This window comes from Macadamia integrifolia, chromosome 8 (assembly GCF_013358625.1).
Source record: "Macadamia integrifolia cultivar HAES 741 chromosome 8, SCU_Mint_v3, whole genome shotgun sequence".
Lineage (NCBI taxonomy): Eukaryota > Viridiplantae > Streptophyta > Magnoliopsida > Proteales > Proteaceae > Macadamia > Macadamia integrifolia.
Genome location: NC_056564.1, coordinates 23,914,502 through 23,933,266, shown reverse-complemented (window position 1 = coordinate 23,933,266; position 18,765 = coordinate 23,914,502). Strand labels below are relative to the sequence as shown.

The 18,765-nt window shown below is 36.3% G+C and overlaps 1 protein-coding gene and 1 long non-coding RNA gene across 2 annotated transcripts in view; both read right to left on the bottom strand.

Annotated features, from left to right (window-relative positions):
• LOC122085706 (adenine phosphoribosyltransferase 3-like) overlaps nt 1–9,256 on the bottom strand; it is a 9,453-nt gene extending 197 nt beyond the window's left edge. Inside the window, exons 1-6 of the mRNA XM_042654217.1 lie at nt 8,878–9,256; nt 8,623–8,733; nt 6,531–6,623; nt 3,779–3,928; nt 1,595–1,653; nt 10–120 (exon numbers count right to left, since the gene is read on the bottom strand). Of these exons, the coding sequence (XP_042510151.1) occupies nt 67–120; nt 1,595–1,653; nt 3,779–3,928; nt 6,531–6,623; nt 8,623–8,733; nt 8,878–8,959 (549 nt within the window). The 5' untranslated portion in view covers nt 8,960–9,256 and the 3' untranslated portion in view covers nt 10–66. The remainder of the gene's footprint in view (nt 1–9; nt 121–1,594; nt 1,654–3,778; nt 3,929–6,530; nt 6,624–8,622; nt 8,734–8,877) is intronic.
• A 2,801-nt stretch (nt 9,257–12,057) lies between these two features.
• Nucleotides 12,058–12,823, bottom strand: LOC122086171. Its single transcript, XR_006142346.1, has 2 exons — nt 12,590–12,823; nt 12,058–12,417 (listed from the first exon to the last, which is right to left on the bottom strand). It is a non-coding gene; the product is annotated as an uncharacterized LOC122086171 (long non-coding RNA).
• Between the last annotated feature and the right edge of the window lie 5,942 nt (nt 12,824–18,765).

Genomic DNA, 18,765 nt, shown 5'->3' with positions numbered 1-18,765 from the left:
CCCCCCCCCAATGTACAGTATGAGCAACCATTCACCCGGAGCAGCACTGCAACCCTGTTGCCACCATCAGTGAGATTCCAAAAGGGTAAACAATGGCTTTCCCTTCAGTCGCTCACGGCCCTGCAGCATCACACAACAGAACCACAATAAGAGGCCAGTTCACCTTTTTCCATTAGTCTAACTAGGCTGTAAAGGGGAGGAAAAAAATTTAATGTCCACATTCAACGTCAGATTCTTAATTCCTGCACTTCCCAACTCAAGGAAAATGTAAAATCTATCAGTGAGCTAAAACAAATACTAGGCACGATCACCCAACTCATTTAGGCGCCAAACTTAAATTTTTTTTATGAGGTCCAATGAAGTCATAACCTCAAGCTAGATTATTTAAAGCGAACCCAACTAGGTTTGCCATCTTAAGTAATGCTTGCTGATAACATAGTTCAAAATAATCACAATGCCTAAATCTAAATCGGAAAAAAAAAAAAATGCATTTACCTATCAGAACTTAATATCTACCTTGCAATCATCTGGTTAGTTTGTTCTTTTCTTTTCTTTTTTTTCTTTTCTTTTTTTTTTTTTTTTTTTTTTTTTGAATTCCAAGATCACTGGCTGTTTGGCATTGTTTTTTCCTACTCGGTCAAATTTTCCACTAGTCAAAATCAACAAACATTTTTCAGTTTTGCAATGTTCTTCTATCCTGGTAATTTTTATTTTTTTTCTTACCAAGTGAAAACAGAAGAATCATCAGGTTGAAATTTTGAATCTGGATTAATCACGGGAGAAAAAAGAGAGGCTTCGCTTGGGTCTGACAGATTAAACAGAAAATTGATGAGGCTAGATGAAAATCAAACTACACCAGCCAAACAGAAACATATCACTGACAATCAGCTTGAGATGAAACAATCTATTGTCCTTTAACCAGAGTTTTTTTCCCCCTTTTCCATTTGGTTTTTGCCCTTGTCTTTGTGTGGTATTTACAATTAATTTTAGCAGAACAGGAGTAGATGGAGATTTAGTGATAAACATATCACAAAACCCTGCAAAATTCAGTACCATAATAGCCTATTAGATATTATGTTGGATCCCATGCAAAAAAAAAAAAAAAAAAAAACAAATAATGTGAGGTAAGAAAATATTTAAACGGAAAGTGTTGTGGTAGAAAGCTATACAGTATAGTGTTCTTAAATATCTTGTCTTTCACTTCAGAAAGTGGACAGGGGATCCACACACTGCACACATGTAATGGCATCTCCCACACAAGGGGCGCAAGGGAGGGGATGCCTCACAATTTGCATACAAGGAGGCCCCACATATTCAGGGAGGAAAGAGTGAAGAAGCTAACCGTGTGTACGTCCCATTCCTTAAATATAGTGTTTGTTAGGAACAAAGCTAAACATTCTACATGACATTTCCCAGGGATTATACATACTCCACTGAGTAGGGATATAGAAAAAGGAAAATATAAACAAGAAGCCAATTATTAGGACAGAACAGATGAAGAAATCAGGCCAAGACACACCAATCTATGTACTCAACAAACCTCCATAAGGGGGGAGGAAAGAAACTAAATAAAGAGAATATAATGTACACATACCTTTAGATCTGGTAGTTCAATTACGCATGCACATTCAATCACTTCTGCCCCAACACGCTCTGAGAAACAAAATAATCAGATCAAAGCCAATAAAAACAGAAAAACATGCACATGTCACACACACAAACAAAACAATCAATCAAATCAACCTTTTGCACACATCTCTCTACCCCTCCCTCCCTCCCTCCCTCCCTCCCTCAACAGAGGTACAGGCATTGGCGATATCTTTAGGCAGGGATTAAAGAGAGAGAGGTTCAACCCACTTAGAAAAACTTTCCCTTCTCTAATATCTGACACTGCATATTTTATTGGGCCCAAACTTTCATGGGCAGGTTGGAGCCAAGGTTGGAATGTTAATAGGTCATCTGTCAGGTTTCAGCCCACAAAGAGTTGGCTGCATGGCAAAACAAAGCTGTTTTAAAATTCACTAAGAAAATGAGACATATCAACAACAAATGGACTTCTTAATAAACAAGGAAAAATTCCAATAAATGGAAGAGATATAGTTGAATTTGGCTCTAAAATTTGAGATGTGGCCAATCAAGACCATGAACTATCTATCCAGCAGCTGGAATTGCCATGTCACCCCACCATGTGGTACAATTAGGTGAAGTATTACCTTTGCAGGCCCATGCAAGAACCTTGTGTCAAATCATTAATTGTGGGGAGTATCAGTTAGTATATTAAAAGAAGCACGGGGGACACGGATGAATAAATATGCATACAACTAAAATATGAAGCAGCACATGGAAACTAGACCAAAACTCATCAATCTTATGATGATACAGAGTCTTTAGTTTAAATCAAAATTTGAGCACGATATATAAGGGATATCCAACAATTTGAAAAGGCAATATTAGAAAGTTAGTGACCAGAAGCATAGGTTGAAGCTGCCACTCCACATGAAAAATGCAGACCAAGCATTTTGGAGCACAATTTAATCAATTACACTCCTAGAAATCAGGGGCCAGAGTTCCACAAATCCTAGGTCACACACCCATAAGTTCCTCTTCATATCTCGTAGTGTTAAGCTATGTCTTTCTGTTTCTTCAAATATCTTTCACAACCACTGTGTAATTGTGCCTCTATAAATCCTAAATTTTCCTCACCATAACAAACCAATTTGTTACCCCCTCAACCTCCCAGGTTCTTGTCATCACTCATCTCCTTTTCACACATTTCAATGCCTTTCCCAGTACATTTAAATATACCTATATTTTTGCTAGGAAATTTGAAAACCTTAATAACAATGTCACCAATCATAACACTCCATTTCTCTAGTTTACATTTCAAATAGAATGCCTTCAGTAGAATTATGAAAATATATACAACACAACTCTTCCTTTAAGCACCTGTTTGATATCACATTATGGTTACATAGGTTAGGATTCTAGATAAGGACTTTAATCTCCCATAGGCATAACTATCACTAATTATGAAAAATATACCACAAATTTACTCATTTTTTCGTTCTTTTATGAAAAAGAAAAGGCTTAACAAAAATGTGTGGACCTACACACTATTTTTTATAATGGATCTAATTGAAATCTATCTTATCCTCAAATATGGAATGATTTATCGCAAGAACATCTCAAAGTTTGGATGGATAACTCAATTTGTAAATATCTTTAATATATAAAAAATTAGCCACAACAGCAGTGAGGTAGTGAGAAGATTATGATATAAAATAAGGCTTGCAGCGTCCTCTGGAGTTACTTATCAAGAGTATCCATGTTTATCAGTACCAGCATTTCTAGATACATGTGATATGGTAAGATAAGCTTAATTTTCAGATTACTTGTGAATCCTCTATGCAAATGCCACAGAATGGGTAAGCACGAACAAATCATAAGATACATATAGATACTTTAAACCATGCCTATAGGGCTTCTATAGTGTGGAACCAATTGCCTATAGGCCTTCTATATTGTGGAACCATTGTCCAATATCTATAGTGTGAATAGTGAGGAAACAGGAAGTATTATCTTGTACAGCTGTTGGACTTGGAACACAGGCATTTGATGACAACCTCTTATTTCACCTCATTAAGCCAATCTAGGTTCATAATATATGGTGGCCCCAAACAAATCATCTCAGTATTCCTTGCCCAAATTACACCTTATAATGCTTTGAGGGGGTTCTAAATCCATGAAAATAAACTAATGAAACAAGTAAAATACTTACCAAGTAACTTCATTGCAGCACAAACTGTACCTCCAGTGGCTATCAAATCATCAACTACCAAAGCACGTTCACCTGGTTCAACTGCTCCAATATGCATTTGTAGGCAATCCGTTCCATATTCCAAGACATATTCTTCTGAAATAACTTCACCTGCAACAAAAATTAATTGATACGAGCCAAAACACAGAATATTTGTATTTTATTAAGAAAGCATGCTAGTGGGTGAAATAATTCCATCACATCTTCAAGCACTAATAAAAAAATGTCATGCACCAGTCTCAGCTAGCTTGGAGGCAACATAAATTTTGAATACCAGATCAAGAACAGTCAAATTGTGTTTGACGGTAACTGGCTTCTCATCTGTTTGATTCAACTACAAACAAGACTAGGTCCACAAACCATCCAAAACCAACTAATTCTCTTAGAAGAAATTGCCAAACATGAAATTCATTTCACATGCGCAAAAAAATAATGGCTAAATATAAGAAATCATGATATAAGGTCAATTTTATTTGATTAAATACGTGGAAGTCAAAAATGTGGTTGAGGAAAGGTATATGAAATGAAAGGTCTCAGAAAATAAATTGATATGGTAACATAGAACAAAAATTAGGAGGAATGAGAAAGAAGCATACTCTACCTGGACATTAGGAGCAAGCAAGTTTCAAAACATAGAGACCAAAACAATGGCAAACCATTAGCAAAAAGCAGCATAAATTTTACAAAATATCATAATTACAAGTATGCAAACTTTCAACTATTTTCCATGAAGTCTTGCAGATTATACAGTACTAAACCATGAATCTGAAACTCTACAAAATAAGACCAAAGCCACATATTCCATAGTGCAATAATCATAAATTGGTTTACATGCATGAAACACATAACTGCAAGGATTTAAGGATTGGGATAAAGGATTTCCCTGATCAGCTGACTCCCGATCCTTAAAACCCGTTCAAACCATATGAAAAGTGTAGCATGTTATGGTCATAAAATGTTGGAAAACATGGTAAAGTTATAATAATGAATCATATAAAATCAATTTAATCAATTAATAAAATTCACCTCTGATAGAGATTTAATAAATTCATCGACTCTCAAAATGCAAAATGCAGGTGGATCAATGAGATAGACAACTTATCACCATCTCACCAGTCAATTTTCAACCCCAAATGAGAATGCCATTTGTCTTAAAAGTGGGTTCAAAGTTAAAAATAGTTACAAATGTGATTTTTTTTTCATCTAGCGCCATTTTTTTTTTAGATTTTTCATATCATAGCTCTCACCAAGCTACTTGCTGTGGTCATTTGAAGGTCAACCTCAACCTGCAAGATGGGCGGGCTCCTCTTTCACATAGACCATGCTCATTCAACCACATGGGATTCAGTGAATCTGATGGGCACGATTTTAAATTAGCCACACTTTTATAGTTAAAGATGACAAGAATGATAAAATTAAGGAAATGCTAAGTCCATATACACTGAAGGAATGTGGCTTCCATATAGGGTGTGTCCCACTATAATCAAGATTACTTCATAAGCAGGTCCTAGCTAGCATTCCCCATAAAAATAAACTTTTATCAAAAATGGTTCTTGGAAAAGTTTTTTATCTAGTATTCTATTAATTAGGACTAAAAACTAAAATTCAATAACATAACACAAACTAATTTATGATAAATGATTATAAGTAATTACGAGAGTATCAAGACACAAGTTACAAACACATTTAAAAAAATGAATGTTATAATTCGAGATAATTCATAAAACACTGTATTTTCAATAAAATAATCCCCCGTCCAAAAAATTAAAAAAAAAACTTATCCAAGAGAGAGAGAGAGAGAAGCCAAAGGCAACTGTTAAATTTTTCTATCGTCACATAAAAACCATTCAATTACTAATCAGTTAGCAATCTATTCAACACAACATACATCATATCTAACAATTTGGTCAGAGTATAGAAAATGCTTAACACCCAGCCAGTATGATATAGCAGCTTCAAGCCAAAACCAAGACTTTAGGAACTGTTGACAAATCATGATACAGAACTTTGTCTTTGGGTTTGTGTGGCGCTTCTCATCTTAAATTACCTATACCAGATTCCCCTTAGTTTAAAAAAGAAAAATAAAAAGATGTTGACAGGATAAACGTTCCATTAGCAAACTTCTTGTCAATCCTTTTTTTTTTAATCGATAAATTATTTTAGGGAGTAGGTTGGGTAAGCCACTAGATTTCCTGTAGCTAGCGGCACAAACAATGGGGGTGGGCTGGGATGGGAGGGCAGGGTGGACTATTCCAAGGGGGGAGGGGACGGAGACACAGTACTAGCATGCCTAGCCTTTTCCCATTTTTTTATTAGTTATTATACATCGATAGCTTTGAGTTTGCTATCAGGTCTCCTCTAACTTACCCATAACTTTCAAACTATGTTATGTTTACATGTTAAGTGTCACTCCCTACTCTTCAAGCATATTATGTTAATATGTTTACATGTTAAGTGTCACTCCCCACTAAGGTAGCAAATTCCTGCCCAGTATCCATGAAATTTTGTTTAAGAAAGAAGGTTGTATCTAAGAATCATCAATATAGCAATGTTTAAAAAATAACAGCTTTAAACCATTGGGAATTGTGCCTGACAAGGAAGGGCAAAGGAACCATGTGGAATGGTTCTGTAGGCTTTAGAGAATCCATAGTACATACACACACAGGAGACAAAGGGAAGAAATGAGAAACAGCTAAAGAAAAGTGAATTATACCGGGCAACTTCCTAGGTTTCCGTAAAGGAACAAACTTCGCTCCAATAGCCAATGCAATGGGAGGACCGAAAATGAACCCACGAGCTTCAATCCCTAAGGAAAAATAGAATTAATCTGAGAACAAAATGCATGCTACTGCTGTTCCAGAAATTATCAAATCAGCTCCAACATATTTACAACAAAATGAAACATGCTTATATATATATATATATATATATATGTACTTTCTCTTTGGGTGGGTAGGCAGTGCATGTGCACACACAATATAATCATGTAGCAAAATAAGGCTACAGACAACTAAAGTAACAAATTTAACAAAGGGTAAATAGCATATCAGGATTACCTGCGAATATCTTACAATTGCATCAACAAATTGCACATGGTACCTCACCAAAGCAATTTTTGTTAGACCATAACATAAACAGTACAAGCAGGCCCCAAAATGGCTCAAAAGAAATCCCAACCATACCACCAGGTGAACCAAAAACAACTCATATCCAAAGAAAAACAGAAATCAGGAAATAGAATTAATAGATAAAAAAACCTACATCATCCAAATCACCACTGCAGAACCAAACATATATGAAAACACTGAGAAGACAAATGAAGATCAAATTTAATAAAATATCTAGATTTCTGCAGCATGTGGCAATAACTCAAGATAGCTATAACAGGCTCCCAGCACTCATATGGACCCTTTGATATATTAAGATAGAATAAAAAATGAAAAAAAATTGCTTTATTCTTTGTGCATAAAACTATAAATTGGAAATAACAAGCTTCTTTAACAGTTTAATTTATACTTTGATGTTTCACAATACACTTAATGGGAAATAAATTTTGCACAGGTAACTACTGTAAACTTAATATTAACATTTAGACAGGATGCAACTTGGCTTACTTTTCTTCACACCAGGGGTTCCAAAGTTCAACGACAGTCCTCCGTGTGTTTCATAAATTATAAGGTTAATTTGAGTTTCCAATATGCATTAGTTGACAAAACCAAAGAAACACATTAGGGGAGTTGCAAGCAATATTGACAATTGTAAATGGATAACTATTATTGCAAACATAGAGACAGAAAGAATCTAGATGCATTGACAACGTATTCTATGATGTCATTTATCAGAAAGAAAAGGAAAAAAAAGTCAATCTATAAAGCTAAAGTTTCAATTCTACAATAGACAACCTGTTTCACAAAGAAAAATTTTCAATGGATGATAGAAATTCTCAGGGAGATGACATATTCACCAATAAAGATGAAGATCACCAGCACTCAAATTTCAGTGAATAGACCTAAAATAAAAGGTGTTCTAACTTGTTCTTTCTCACAAAGCATTTTTTTTTTTTTAATAGTTGACAAGGCTGGTTACATCAAATTCAATTGTCAAGGAATCCAGATAATACCAGAATACAATTGAAACCAAATCCATCCCACTAAAACTCGGTCATAATCCTGGCAACAATGATACATCATTCCAACTTCCAAGCATCACTTAAATCTTAATGAGAAAATACGAGAAAAGACAACAACGGAAAATAAGAAACAAGGTCTGAATAAAATGTTGAACAGTGTAACCAGAGGGAAAAAATCACATAGACTGGACCAATAACAGTCCCAATCTAAGAACATGCACAAGGTGGGACTGAGGCCACTTAACAAGGTGGGGGCAAACCATCACTCATCTCCCGCCCGCCACCAACCATGCAAACAGGATCGTGACACAGTTCACAAGAGCATTGTGAGGCGTCGAAATCTTCAGAGCCAATACTCGATAACACAGCCCACTAATATAACTCATAGTCAAACACCATCACTCGATGACATACTCACAGCCATAAAAGAAAAGAAAACCCAAAAAGCATCCCGAAAGACAGTCCTAATAAACGTCTGCAATAGCAGTAATGAAGAAAAAGGGAAACATTATGTGTTCATCAACCAACTTTGCTTGAAAGGAAGGACCCCACCACCCAATAAAACTAAGCAGAAACACGAAATTTAAATGTCAAAGCAAATATCCAGCAGTCGAAAACAATATCAAAACAAATAGAAATACCACCGAGGAAGAAGGAGATAACAAAGCCCAGTTACCTGCAACGACCGATATATTTTTCCCTTTGTACCTCTCGACGAACAAATCTACTGTGTTCTTGAACGCCTTAGGATCAAGAAGCAGGGTCGTGATGTCCTGAAACATGATACCTGCCATTACCGCCATTAAAATTATCAACAAAGGTACCTAACCAAAAACTACTAAAAACAAGAAACTGAAACCAAATATTGCCTTCTTGTTGGGTAAATTACATTTCCATTTTTTGACCAGAGGACATGAGAAATGAATGAAACCTGGTTTGGGGAAATTGGGTACGACCCGGATTCTTTTTCTGATGCCATGGATACGAGGGTCTTCCTCCTTGCAATCCGACATTGTAGATTCGCAGAGCAACCCAGAAGAAACTCCTTTCTCTTCTGTGTTTCTCTCCCTCTGTGAGTGTGTTTGAGCTGTGTGTGTTCTGTGTAGCAGTTGAAACGAAAGTGTGCTCTACAACTGCATACCCATCTGAGGAAATCAAAAAGAAGGAGAAGGGAGGGAAAGAGAAAGATTAAAACTCAAATGGAAGAAGAAGAGCAAGAAAAGGAGGTGAAAAGAGAGGGAGAAAACGAAAGGGTAATATAGGGAGGGGAGTGTAGGGAGTTTGGTAAGAGCTCACTGCACGAGAGAAGGAAGAGAGTAAATAACCTCGATTGGTAAGAGGATCATAGAGACCAACAAAAGAATCACTTGTGGGTGGACCATTATTGATTCGCTCTTTTCATCTAACGGTTAAAATTAATTTGAATTCAAACCCAAATGGCGTGGATCTCAATAGATCAGAATCCCAAGCTCCCACGAAGGTTGTTTCGAAACGTCAACTGGAATTAATTAATGGCCGACGAGTCATGCTTTTTGGTCAATTGGTTGGCACGCGCTACTTGAGGATTACAACTTAACGACAGGTTTTTACAACTAATATTACCCTTTTGATTCTTTAATATTCCAAATGTGTCCCCTCCCTAGCTAAGAAAAACCTGATTTCCCGCGAGTATGGACTGGCTCGCGCGAACACGTAGGTGTTCTGTCAGCCGTGGGATGAGAATCCGAGGGAGGCCATTTAAGATTTTCTTACAGGTGGGTCCCACTGCCTTATAAACTTCCTTAAAACACTTGTTTTGATAATGATTTTAGGATGTTAATGGGGAGATTAAGGAAAGCCAACTAAAATATTAATTAAAAAAAATGAGAGCTTTGTCCCAAAGAATTTGGATATTAAAATAATATTTATTATTATAGTTTGTGATTAGAGTCAGAGGATAAAATCATTGTGTGTATTACTATTAATTTAATTTTTAAATAATAGCACTTTGACTGCAATTTTTCTAGGGGATTATCCTTGATTCTTAACCATAAAGCCGGTTAGAGCAACTTCGTCATCGTACCTTTGGATTAGTGAGGGCCCACTTTTTTTTTTTCTCCCTCAATGGATGGGCCATGGTCCCAATTAGGGTCTGACTTGAGAACCATGGGCCCCATTTTGGTCGGCCTCAACAATATAAGACCGCCAATTTGGACGGCTCTAGTCAGTGCTCGTTCGTACACAATTTTTCCAACCAAAAAAAAAAATTAGTTCGTACACAATTTGTGCTTTTTCGGTGTACATAAATTGCTTTTTTTTTTTTATTTTTTTGGCCTTTTTTTGCTTTGGGTGGAGAGGAGGGGCGTGGGGAGAGGTTTCCTTACTTTGAGGGCTCCGAATTCGATTCTTTTTATCTTTTTAGGGTCACTTATATAAGATGTTTAGTGTTATTTGTTGTCTTCGGTAAAAATTGAATGATTCTCAAATAATTTCGATATGGCTCAATTCATACAATTATGGGGTCATGGGTTTTTTAGACTAGTCAGGTCGAAGCCCTGAATACCCGTCATTAGCAAAGAAAAAAAAATATCAAGAATGATTTTTCTTTTTTAGGGGAGAATTATGTGAGAAAATTGAAAGGTAGAACTAATTATGTGGTATAATATCGAAATCATGATATAAGATCTCACCAAATAATAAAAATGATGATGATATAAGTTGTCTTATAATCACTACATGTAAATAGCAAGATTATTCGTAGTCAGATTTGAAGGTTTGATAGCATTCTGTTGGGGGAGTAGATTGCAATCCGAAGTGATCCACTAGAAGCTCTGACGGACAGTGTGGAATATTGATTGTTGAAACAAATTGTCAAGAGTTGTGTGTTTTCATTACCCACACATCCACTAACATTCTAGGGATGTTGTAGCCTTTAGTAGAGGAAATCTTACATTATTTATCACTTTACTTCATTGATTGTAGATTTGGAAAAATTCCCAAGGAGATTAACATAGTAGCTAGAACGCTCTAGTTAGAAATGTCTATCATGCGGTAATGTGAATAAAAAATATGGTTTGTTTTCACTCCACGGTATTTGGAGGCTTGTAACTATCTCTACGATTATGCATTCTCACATTTAGATAAATAATTTTCTATTATAAAATAAACTAAAAAATTGGATCACAAATTCCATGACCTTCACGGGTTTTATGGTCTAGTCATTTGTTTAGAAAAATGATTCTCATAATTTGGGAGTGGAAATTCCTTCCACGTCTCACATACTTATTCGAGGGACCCATATTGATACTTTTTTTTATCAACAAACCATTGACTTTCTATTTAATATAAAAGATTCTCGCAATTTTGGAGCGCCTCTCACATACTAAGCGATGAGATCCACATTGACACTCTTACCTTTGTAATAAATCATGGACCTTCTATTTAAGAAAAAAGATTCTCATAATTTCGGAGTGGAAGTTGCCGTGGACCCCATTGACATTCTCTCTTCTCAACAAACGAATGGCCTTCTATTATTGAATGAATTTTGCATCCTACTCTCATATTGATACAATTTTATCACATATTGTATTTGAAGATGGAGAGAGAGAGATGGTACTAGTGTATCTTTTGCGTCATCACTTAGAAAACATTTTCCTAATAATTGCAAAGGCTAGAGATTGATGCCTCATTGTGTGGCCCCTACATTGGTACAAAGGGGCATCATCAGTTGGATTTTATTTATTTTTTATTTCACAACAACTAGGGTAGTAATTTTGCACACATGTGTCTAGTCACAAGGACCATGTGACCAAGCAACTTTGGAACCAGGTTCCTCTCTCTAATGGATAACCAAACCCAACCCATCTCACACCGTCCAAAGGGTGTGGTCATTGGATCCAAATCCTCTCCAACTCCTTCAGCGTGCATTTGACAACTAAGGGACCTGCAAGCACCCTAAGGCCCTCCTAACCATCGGATGTGCATTTTAAAGGCTGAAGGGTTGGAGAGGATCTGTTTGGTCGCAACACCCCAAAGGTGGTCCCCACACCCCATGGCGAGGGTGGCTACCTACAGAGAAGAAGGGGATCTGTGCTCAATTGGAAAAACCAAAAAGAAAAAAGAGATCTACATATTATACAAGCTAAGTTAGGAATTAATGTTGTTCTTGATAGAGAAAAGTATAGAAATTTTGAATCAGATGGTGCAAAACAAGGAAAATCATGATACCCCAAATCCTATACCATGAACTAAGTTTCAAAATCCATGAGGAGAGTCCTGAATCCTAGCTAATCCACTTCTTATAATGGGACAAAAATGGAGATAGGAATTGAAGTTGAAATTAATTAACAAGTTTCGATAAACCGCTTTCAAGAATCACGATGAGCGATGACTGTTCAACCCGATCCAATGTGCTTCCTCTGCCTGTGTCTGTCTCCCTGACTCTGAGTGATGAGGCCTATGCTTCTCCTATGTTGTGCAGAAAAAGAGAGATCTGCATGGGAAGGTTGAAAAGCCAAGAAAATCTTTGAGTCAGGGACTCAGGATCAGAAAATCCATCCTAAAAATCCTGTTTCAGTTCACTTTTAATTCAAGGGCCAACGTGGTTGCAATTAAAATATTCCATAAAGAAAGAAAGAAAGTAGCAGAAAGTATAGTATATACACACATAAAGGGTATCTCAGAAGAGTAGCTTCATTTGTCAAGAAGAAGATCTTGTGAAACAACTCAAAAAAGTGACAACAATGGACACCAGTTGACACAGAGAAAGAGAGAGAAAGAGATAATAATCCAAGACTGTAATGGGTTATGCTTTGCATTGCACATTCTTGAAGACTTCGATGTGGGTTTAGTAGCTAAGGTTTCTCCTCTCTCTTGCTTTGTTATGAATTGACTCTTCCATCGTCCCCATACAGGTGGGGCATGCACTGAGGCTCTCACCCACTAGCCATTGGTATAAGATCCTATGAGATTGAATTTTCCTTCTTAATTACCAAGCATTCATTCTAAGATTCTATCAATCTCACCTACCCACCCACCCATTTGGTCAATTAATGATTTGTCACTTATATTGGGATTTGATTTGGATCCATTGAGAGTTGGGACTTGGGACTGCTTTCTTGATCACCTCAAAGTGACTTGGTCAGATCACTCTCACCATCTCAAGTGCTATGGTGGTTAGTACTGCTCCTTTTAGAGGGTCCTTACAAACTTAGTCAGTGAGTCAGGTTCCCTTGAGGATATCTAAGTCACAGAAATATGGCCCATCTGGACTCTCGCTAGCCTCATAGTGGGACTGCGCATAGGACCCGTTGGATCCAAGCAGCGTCCTCATGCTTCCTTTGTTTCATGTCACGGGCCCATACTCTCAAGTCCTATCACCCAGGAGAGAATAATTTTCATGTATTCATAGTGCATGACTTCTATCAGAGAAAAAAAAAGTGCATGACAAGAAGTACATCCAAACCAAACATGGAAGGTTAAGGAGCGGCGACCCCTTTCTCTTATTGGTCATGCCTAATGCATGAGTGGATATCCTTGTTTTACATGTAATTTTGAGAAGATTTCATGGATTGAGTTTTCCTGAGGCCACAATGAAAAGGAATCCGTTTGCCATGTGGGCTCAGGGCCACGGGATCCAAGATAGCTTTGTCCAATATTCTTTATGATTTTGAGAAGAACCTCTCTCTCTCTCTCTCTCTCTCTCTCTCTCTCTTGTGAAATGACCACTCTGTTCTATTTACAGAACAATAGTATTTGCTCAAAAAGCCCTCTCCTTTAAAAACTTAGGGAGGAAGAACCCTACCACCTGAGGAAGAATCTTACCACCTGGTTTAAGCGACACCAATGCGCGGTCCAATGGGAGGGGGCAGGAGCATCTTCAAAGCATGGGATGAAGGACAGCGTAGTCTTTCGGGCCAGCTTGTGTCTGGACGTAGACACAAGCGGCCTGAAAGGCCATGCTATCACAACACTATACTAACAGAGTTATTTCTCCCAAACTTTTAAGACGAAGAGTTTCCTAGTCCGTCAACTAACTATGGTCCTCTTTGGTATCATTTTTCTTTTTGATTTTTGTTCACAAAAATGATTTTGGCTGCATTTGGTATCATTTATGGAACTTGTTTATATTTTAAAAAAATTGGTAAAATACAAAAACCAAAAAGAGATCAATAGTCATTTATGTGTTATGGCCAAAAATGATTTTCAGTTATTTTTGCGCTAGACTTTAATGTGCTTGAAGGCTCAATATAGAGGGATAAAATAGTTATTTGCTTTGTAATTAAAAATCCAAGCCCCTTGCCGCCTCTTCTTCAGTCCAAAGTGGAGAAAGAGAGTTATAAGAAAGATGAGTGAAGAAGGGAATCTCTTCACCCATTTCTTTAAAAAACTATTTTGCACATGGAGATACCAAACTATTTCTCACAAAAAATCATTTTTGTCAAGTAGTTACCAAACCATTTTTTATGTTTTGATAAAAAAATAGTTTTCATCAATGATTTTTGTTAAATAGATAAAAAAAAAAATGATACCTGATAAAAAAATAGTTTCAATTTACCTAAAAGTCGTGGTTAGATTGACCAACAATCCCTGATTCGGCTCGTCTGTAGCACACCTTTGTGCTACACGATCTGTAACAAAACCCAGATGATCGACATGTGGCAATTTTGAACTCAACAGTGACGATATCCGAGGGAGGAGGGAGACATCTATACACGCATTGCACGGAATATGTTTAAAGAAATAAACCACAAAAGAGGAGGAATCACAGAGAGGAAAGGAGTTTGGATTTCCCTGCGATTTCTTCTCTCTGCATTTGGATTACTCCTCTTATGGCTAATACCGATACGATACTGATCTAGATTGGCTGTATCAGCCAAGATCAGTCAATACTACCCTATTTTTCATAACAATTAGGTTTTTCTTAACGATTTTACCCCTGATATAATACGATACCTGATCTCAGATTGGCTAGGTATTGGAAACGGTGTCTCAACCAATATTAATATGATACGGCCAATATGGCCTATTGGGCAAAACTATACTCCTTAAGACATAATCTATCACTTCAATTATTTATTTATTTTATTGGGGGGTGGGGTTAATGAATCTATCCTTTAATTGATATACAAAAGAAGGTATCATCAAAGGATAAAATTATGTCCTCCCAGTTCACTGGTAAATAGTCCTAGGATCGATGGGTCGGGTCTCACTCCGGGTTATAGGCCGGCCCTTCACAATGAGCTATGAATTAATTGAGAGGGCCCACTTAATAGTTAGACCCAAAACCCCATTATCGCTTAATAAAGGCCTAATGCATAGCTGATTGCAGCTGGTTGCAACTTCTGCTGGTAGTGCTGGTGCTAGGTTTGTAGCCTAGGGATCAGCTATTGTCACATACATTCCCCCCTTTTTCCTATCATCCACCCCTCCCTTCCTGTGTGTGTGAGTAAAGTCCCCTTGGACAGTAGTACAGGATGTAAATAACAAAAAAAAAAAAGGGCCTAGGGCTCAAAACTCGGTATCAGTTTAGGATTTTGTGATATTGTATGGGAAGTTGAAAGGATTAAGATGATGGATTTGAACTGTAACAAAGGTTTTAAAATTTGGAATCGATCTCAACTGATATAAATATGGATCGAAATGATATTAGTTGAAATTAGACTGAAACAAAAGGATTTGCTCATGTTTTTTATTTTATTTATTTTAAATTTAGTTTTTTGAATTATTTTACCTTTATATCTTACTACGGATTGATCTATATTTGTTTTAAATTTAGTTTTTTGAATTATTTTACCTTTATATCTTACTACGGATTGATCTATACCGAATCTTAGTTGATACTAATCCAATCCAAAATGATCTAACCGATTCAATCCCATTTTTCAAACCATTTTTCATTGTTTAAAACTTCCTTATGTGACAACTGATTAGGAAATAAGAGAGAGTGACATCGGATAGATTTCAAAATATCTTTTAACTAGCTTTTTCGCCCTTTGATATATGACTACTCTATGGGGACTATGCTCTCTCTCTCTCTCTCTCTCTCTCTCTCTCTCTCTCTCTCTCTCTTATTTGACACATGAGCGATCACATGTGATTCAATTCCCTTCTCCGCATTTAATCACAAAATGATTATTAGTATTTTTTCTGCTTTTCAAATAGGTTATAATCCTATGGCTCCTAATCGCCCTTTCACCAAAAAAGGATTTTTTTTTTGTGGGGGGGCCTACCATCCAACTAAACGCATATACAGAAAGTTCCTTGACCTTGTTATTATTGAATTATATAATCCATCCAAAGTTTTTGAATGTGAGATTATTCTCAATACTCTTCCCATGTGTTGTCTCTCTCTTTATTTTTTATTTTTTTTGTGATGTATTGTGTCTTTATGGCTTTTCTTATAAATTATTATACATATATGAAGCTAAGGATATTCCATATCATAAACCATTTATTGGTGGATTCTGGCCCACCATTACGCTACGCGCCAACCGGTGGAGCACAACATTGAGTAAGGAGTGAGGACACCCACAAATTCAAAACTCAAGATTCAATGGCTACTAATTTCTTGATGGACGTTTAAGTTTATCGTACATCTTCTTTAAAAAAAAATTTCAAAATAATTCATATTTCACATATTTGACCTTTTTATTTTTATTTTTATTATATATATATATATATATATTTAAGGATTTAATATATTTATCTTGAATTTGATTCATCTCCATTTGAGTGTATGGTGTGAGAGGGGTTTGGAGGGTACAACCGGATGAAGAGAATCCAAGCTCATATTTATCCCAACCAAATGGAAAGATACAACTGACAATTAGCTTCAAACTACATATTTGGACAAACTTTTAATGCATCAATTATCGATCTTTGGTTAGAAAAAGCTTGCTCACCGTAAGCTCTAACAATGATGCTATAATTCACATAGGGATAAAATTAGTCACACATTATTTGTTATATTTATTATCTATTCATGTTATGAGAGTAATTCTCGGCCTACATGTATGATGATTTTTTTTTCTTTTTCCCCCATAAGGGTCTTCATGAGACTGTTGCTCATATGGATTTATTGTCTATTCCATTAGTTTAGGATTTGCAGACTTTACTATTTTTTGAGTTCCTTCTTAACTTGCTAATAATCACAAAATTTTTGAAGTTTTCTAATGCAAACCAAAGAAAATCTAGTATAAGTTGAACACTGATAGGTGTTCTCTTAAAAACCCAGGCTGGCTTGAAGCTGGGGATGGCTTTAGAAATTTTGTTGGGGCTCCATGTGGTGTTTCTGAAATTTTATTGTGGTACAAACTAACTACTTGTGCTGAATTTTAGGTCATTGCTTTTGAGTTGGAACTCCTCTTTTTTTTTTTCTGTTTGTGAAAGCTTTTGAGTTGGAACTCACTAGAAAGAAATGTGTTGATAAGCTTTACATTGAGGATGACATTATGTCTGTTGTCTTAGTTGTACTTCATCTAATGTTTTCATGGATCTTTGGAGTTGGGTGGCAAGCTTTTAGCACACTTTAGTGTGATCTCTTGGAAGATTACCCGTATCTTCCACCAAGCTAATGTGATAACTGATGTCCTTATTAAGAAGGCAACTCATTCCTATTTGTCGGTTGTTATGGACCATCATCCGAGCTATGTTGACAGTGATGTCATGTAGGGATACTTTTAGCTGAACTAAATTTCGTTTTCTCTAAACTCCTATGTATTTTCTTATTAATGATGTTTATGAAGATGAGTAATTTATTTACTTTTTATTTTTTTAATATATTTCTCTGCTGACCTTGGGGGGAAAAAAATATTATTGCATAATAAATCAAAGAAAAGTAAGAAAAGTTTGCCAGGACCAACATTTCCTGTAAGAACAAAGGGGAGGGGTGGGGGGACCACTTATAAAAGTCCACTTCTTATATTTTTAAGACATAGCAACCCATACCAATTTTTTTGAGAGGGTCTCCCCCACCCTACCCTCCCCTCACCCAAAACTTTTAAAACACAAAAATAGTTTAAAATCAAGTAAGATTTTTTCTCAATTTATTGAATGGTTAGGCCTCCCTTCACCTATTATGATATATTACAATGATAAAAGACTTATTTCCGTCACCAACAAAAATAGCTTACGGCTGCAAAAAACCTGCCGTTACCATTATCTTTTTTGGATATTGTGTCAAGTTAGTATTTTCGGTTCATGAATCTACGTCATTGTCTCATTGTAAGTTTATCTTTTTGTTTCATCATTCATGCCAGAATTGAAATGTAAATACCAATAACATAAGATAAAAGTCTATCCATGAGTGACCCACATCCCAACTGTACCAACTCAAAGAGAGTGCTGGCATGCTAGGCATCTGGTAATGTATGCAAGTCCTTTTTGTGGACCTAGGTCCTCAATTTTCTTTGGATAAAGACTTGATTTTTGTATAATTCTTATCCAACAAAGTTGTTTTGAGGCTTCGAGGCTGTGTTTTCAAGGGATTGCTTAAAAGTAGTTTTTTTCACATCTAATGATTATGAAGAGAAGGTCATCAACAATTTTTTTTTTTTGGGGCGGGGTGGGGGAAGGGGGATAATGCCTAGTTGAGATGGGCAAGTAGAGGAGCACCACATGTTAACTGGAGGACTTGATCAATTGATCAAAGCTCCGAGCATACTTCGACAAGACATGAAAAATCATCAGACCAAGTCTAAGACCGCACTGTCAAGGTTTAAATAATTAGAATTGAGTGTGGTCTCCATTGATTCCAATCTAAATTATCCTTCATCTGAAGACTCGATATGTGTAAAATCAGGATTAACTAGAATTGATCCAATTGTTTTCGAATCTAATT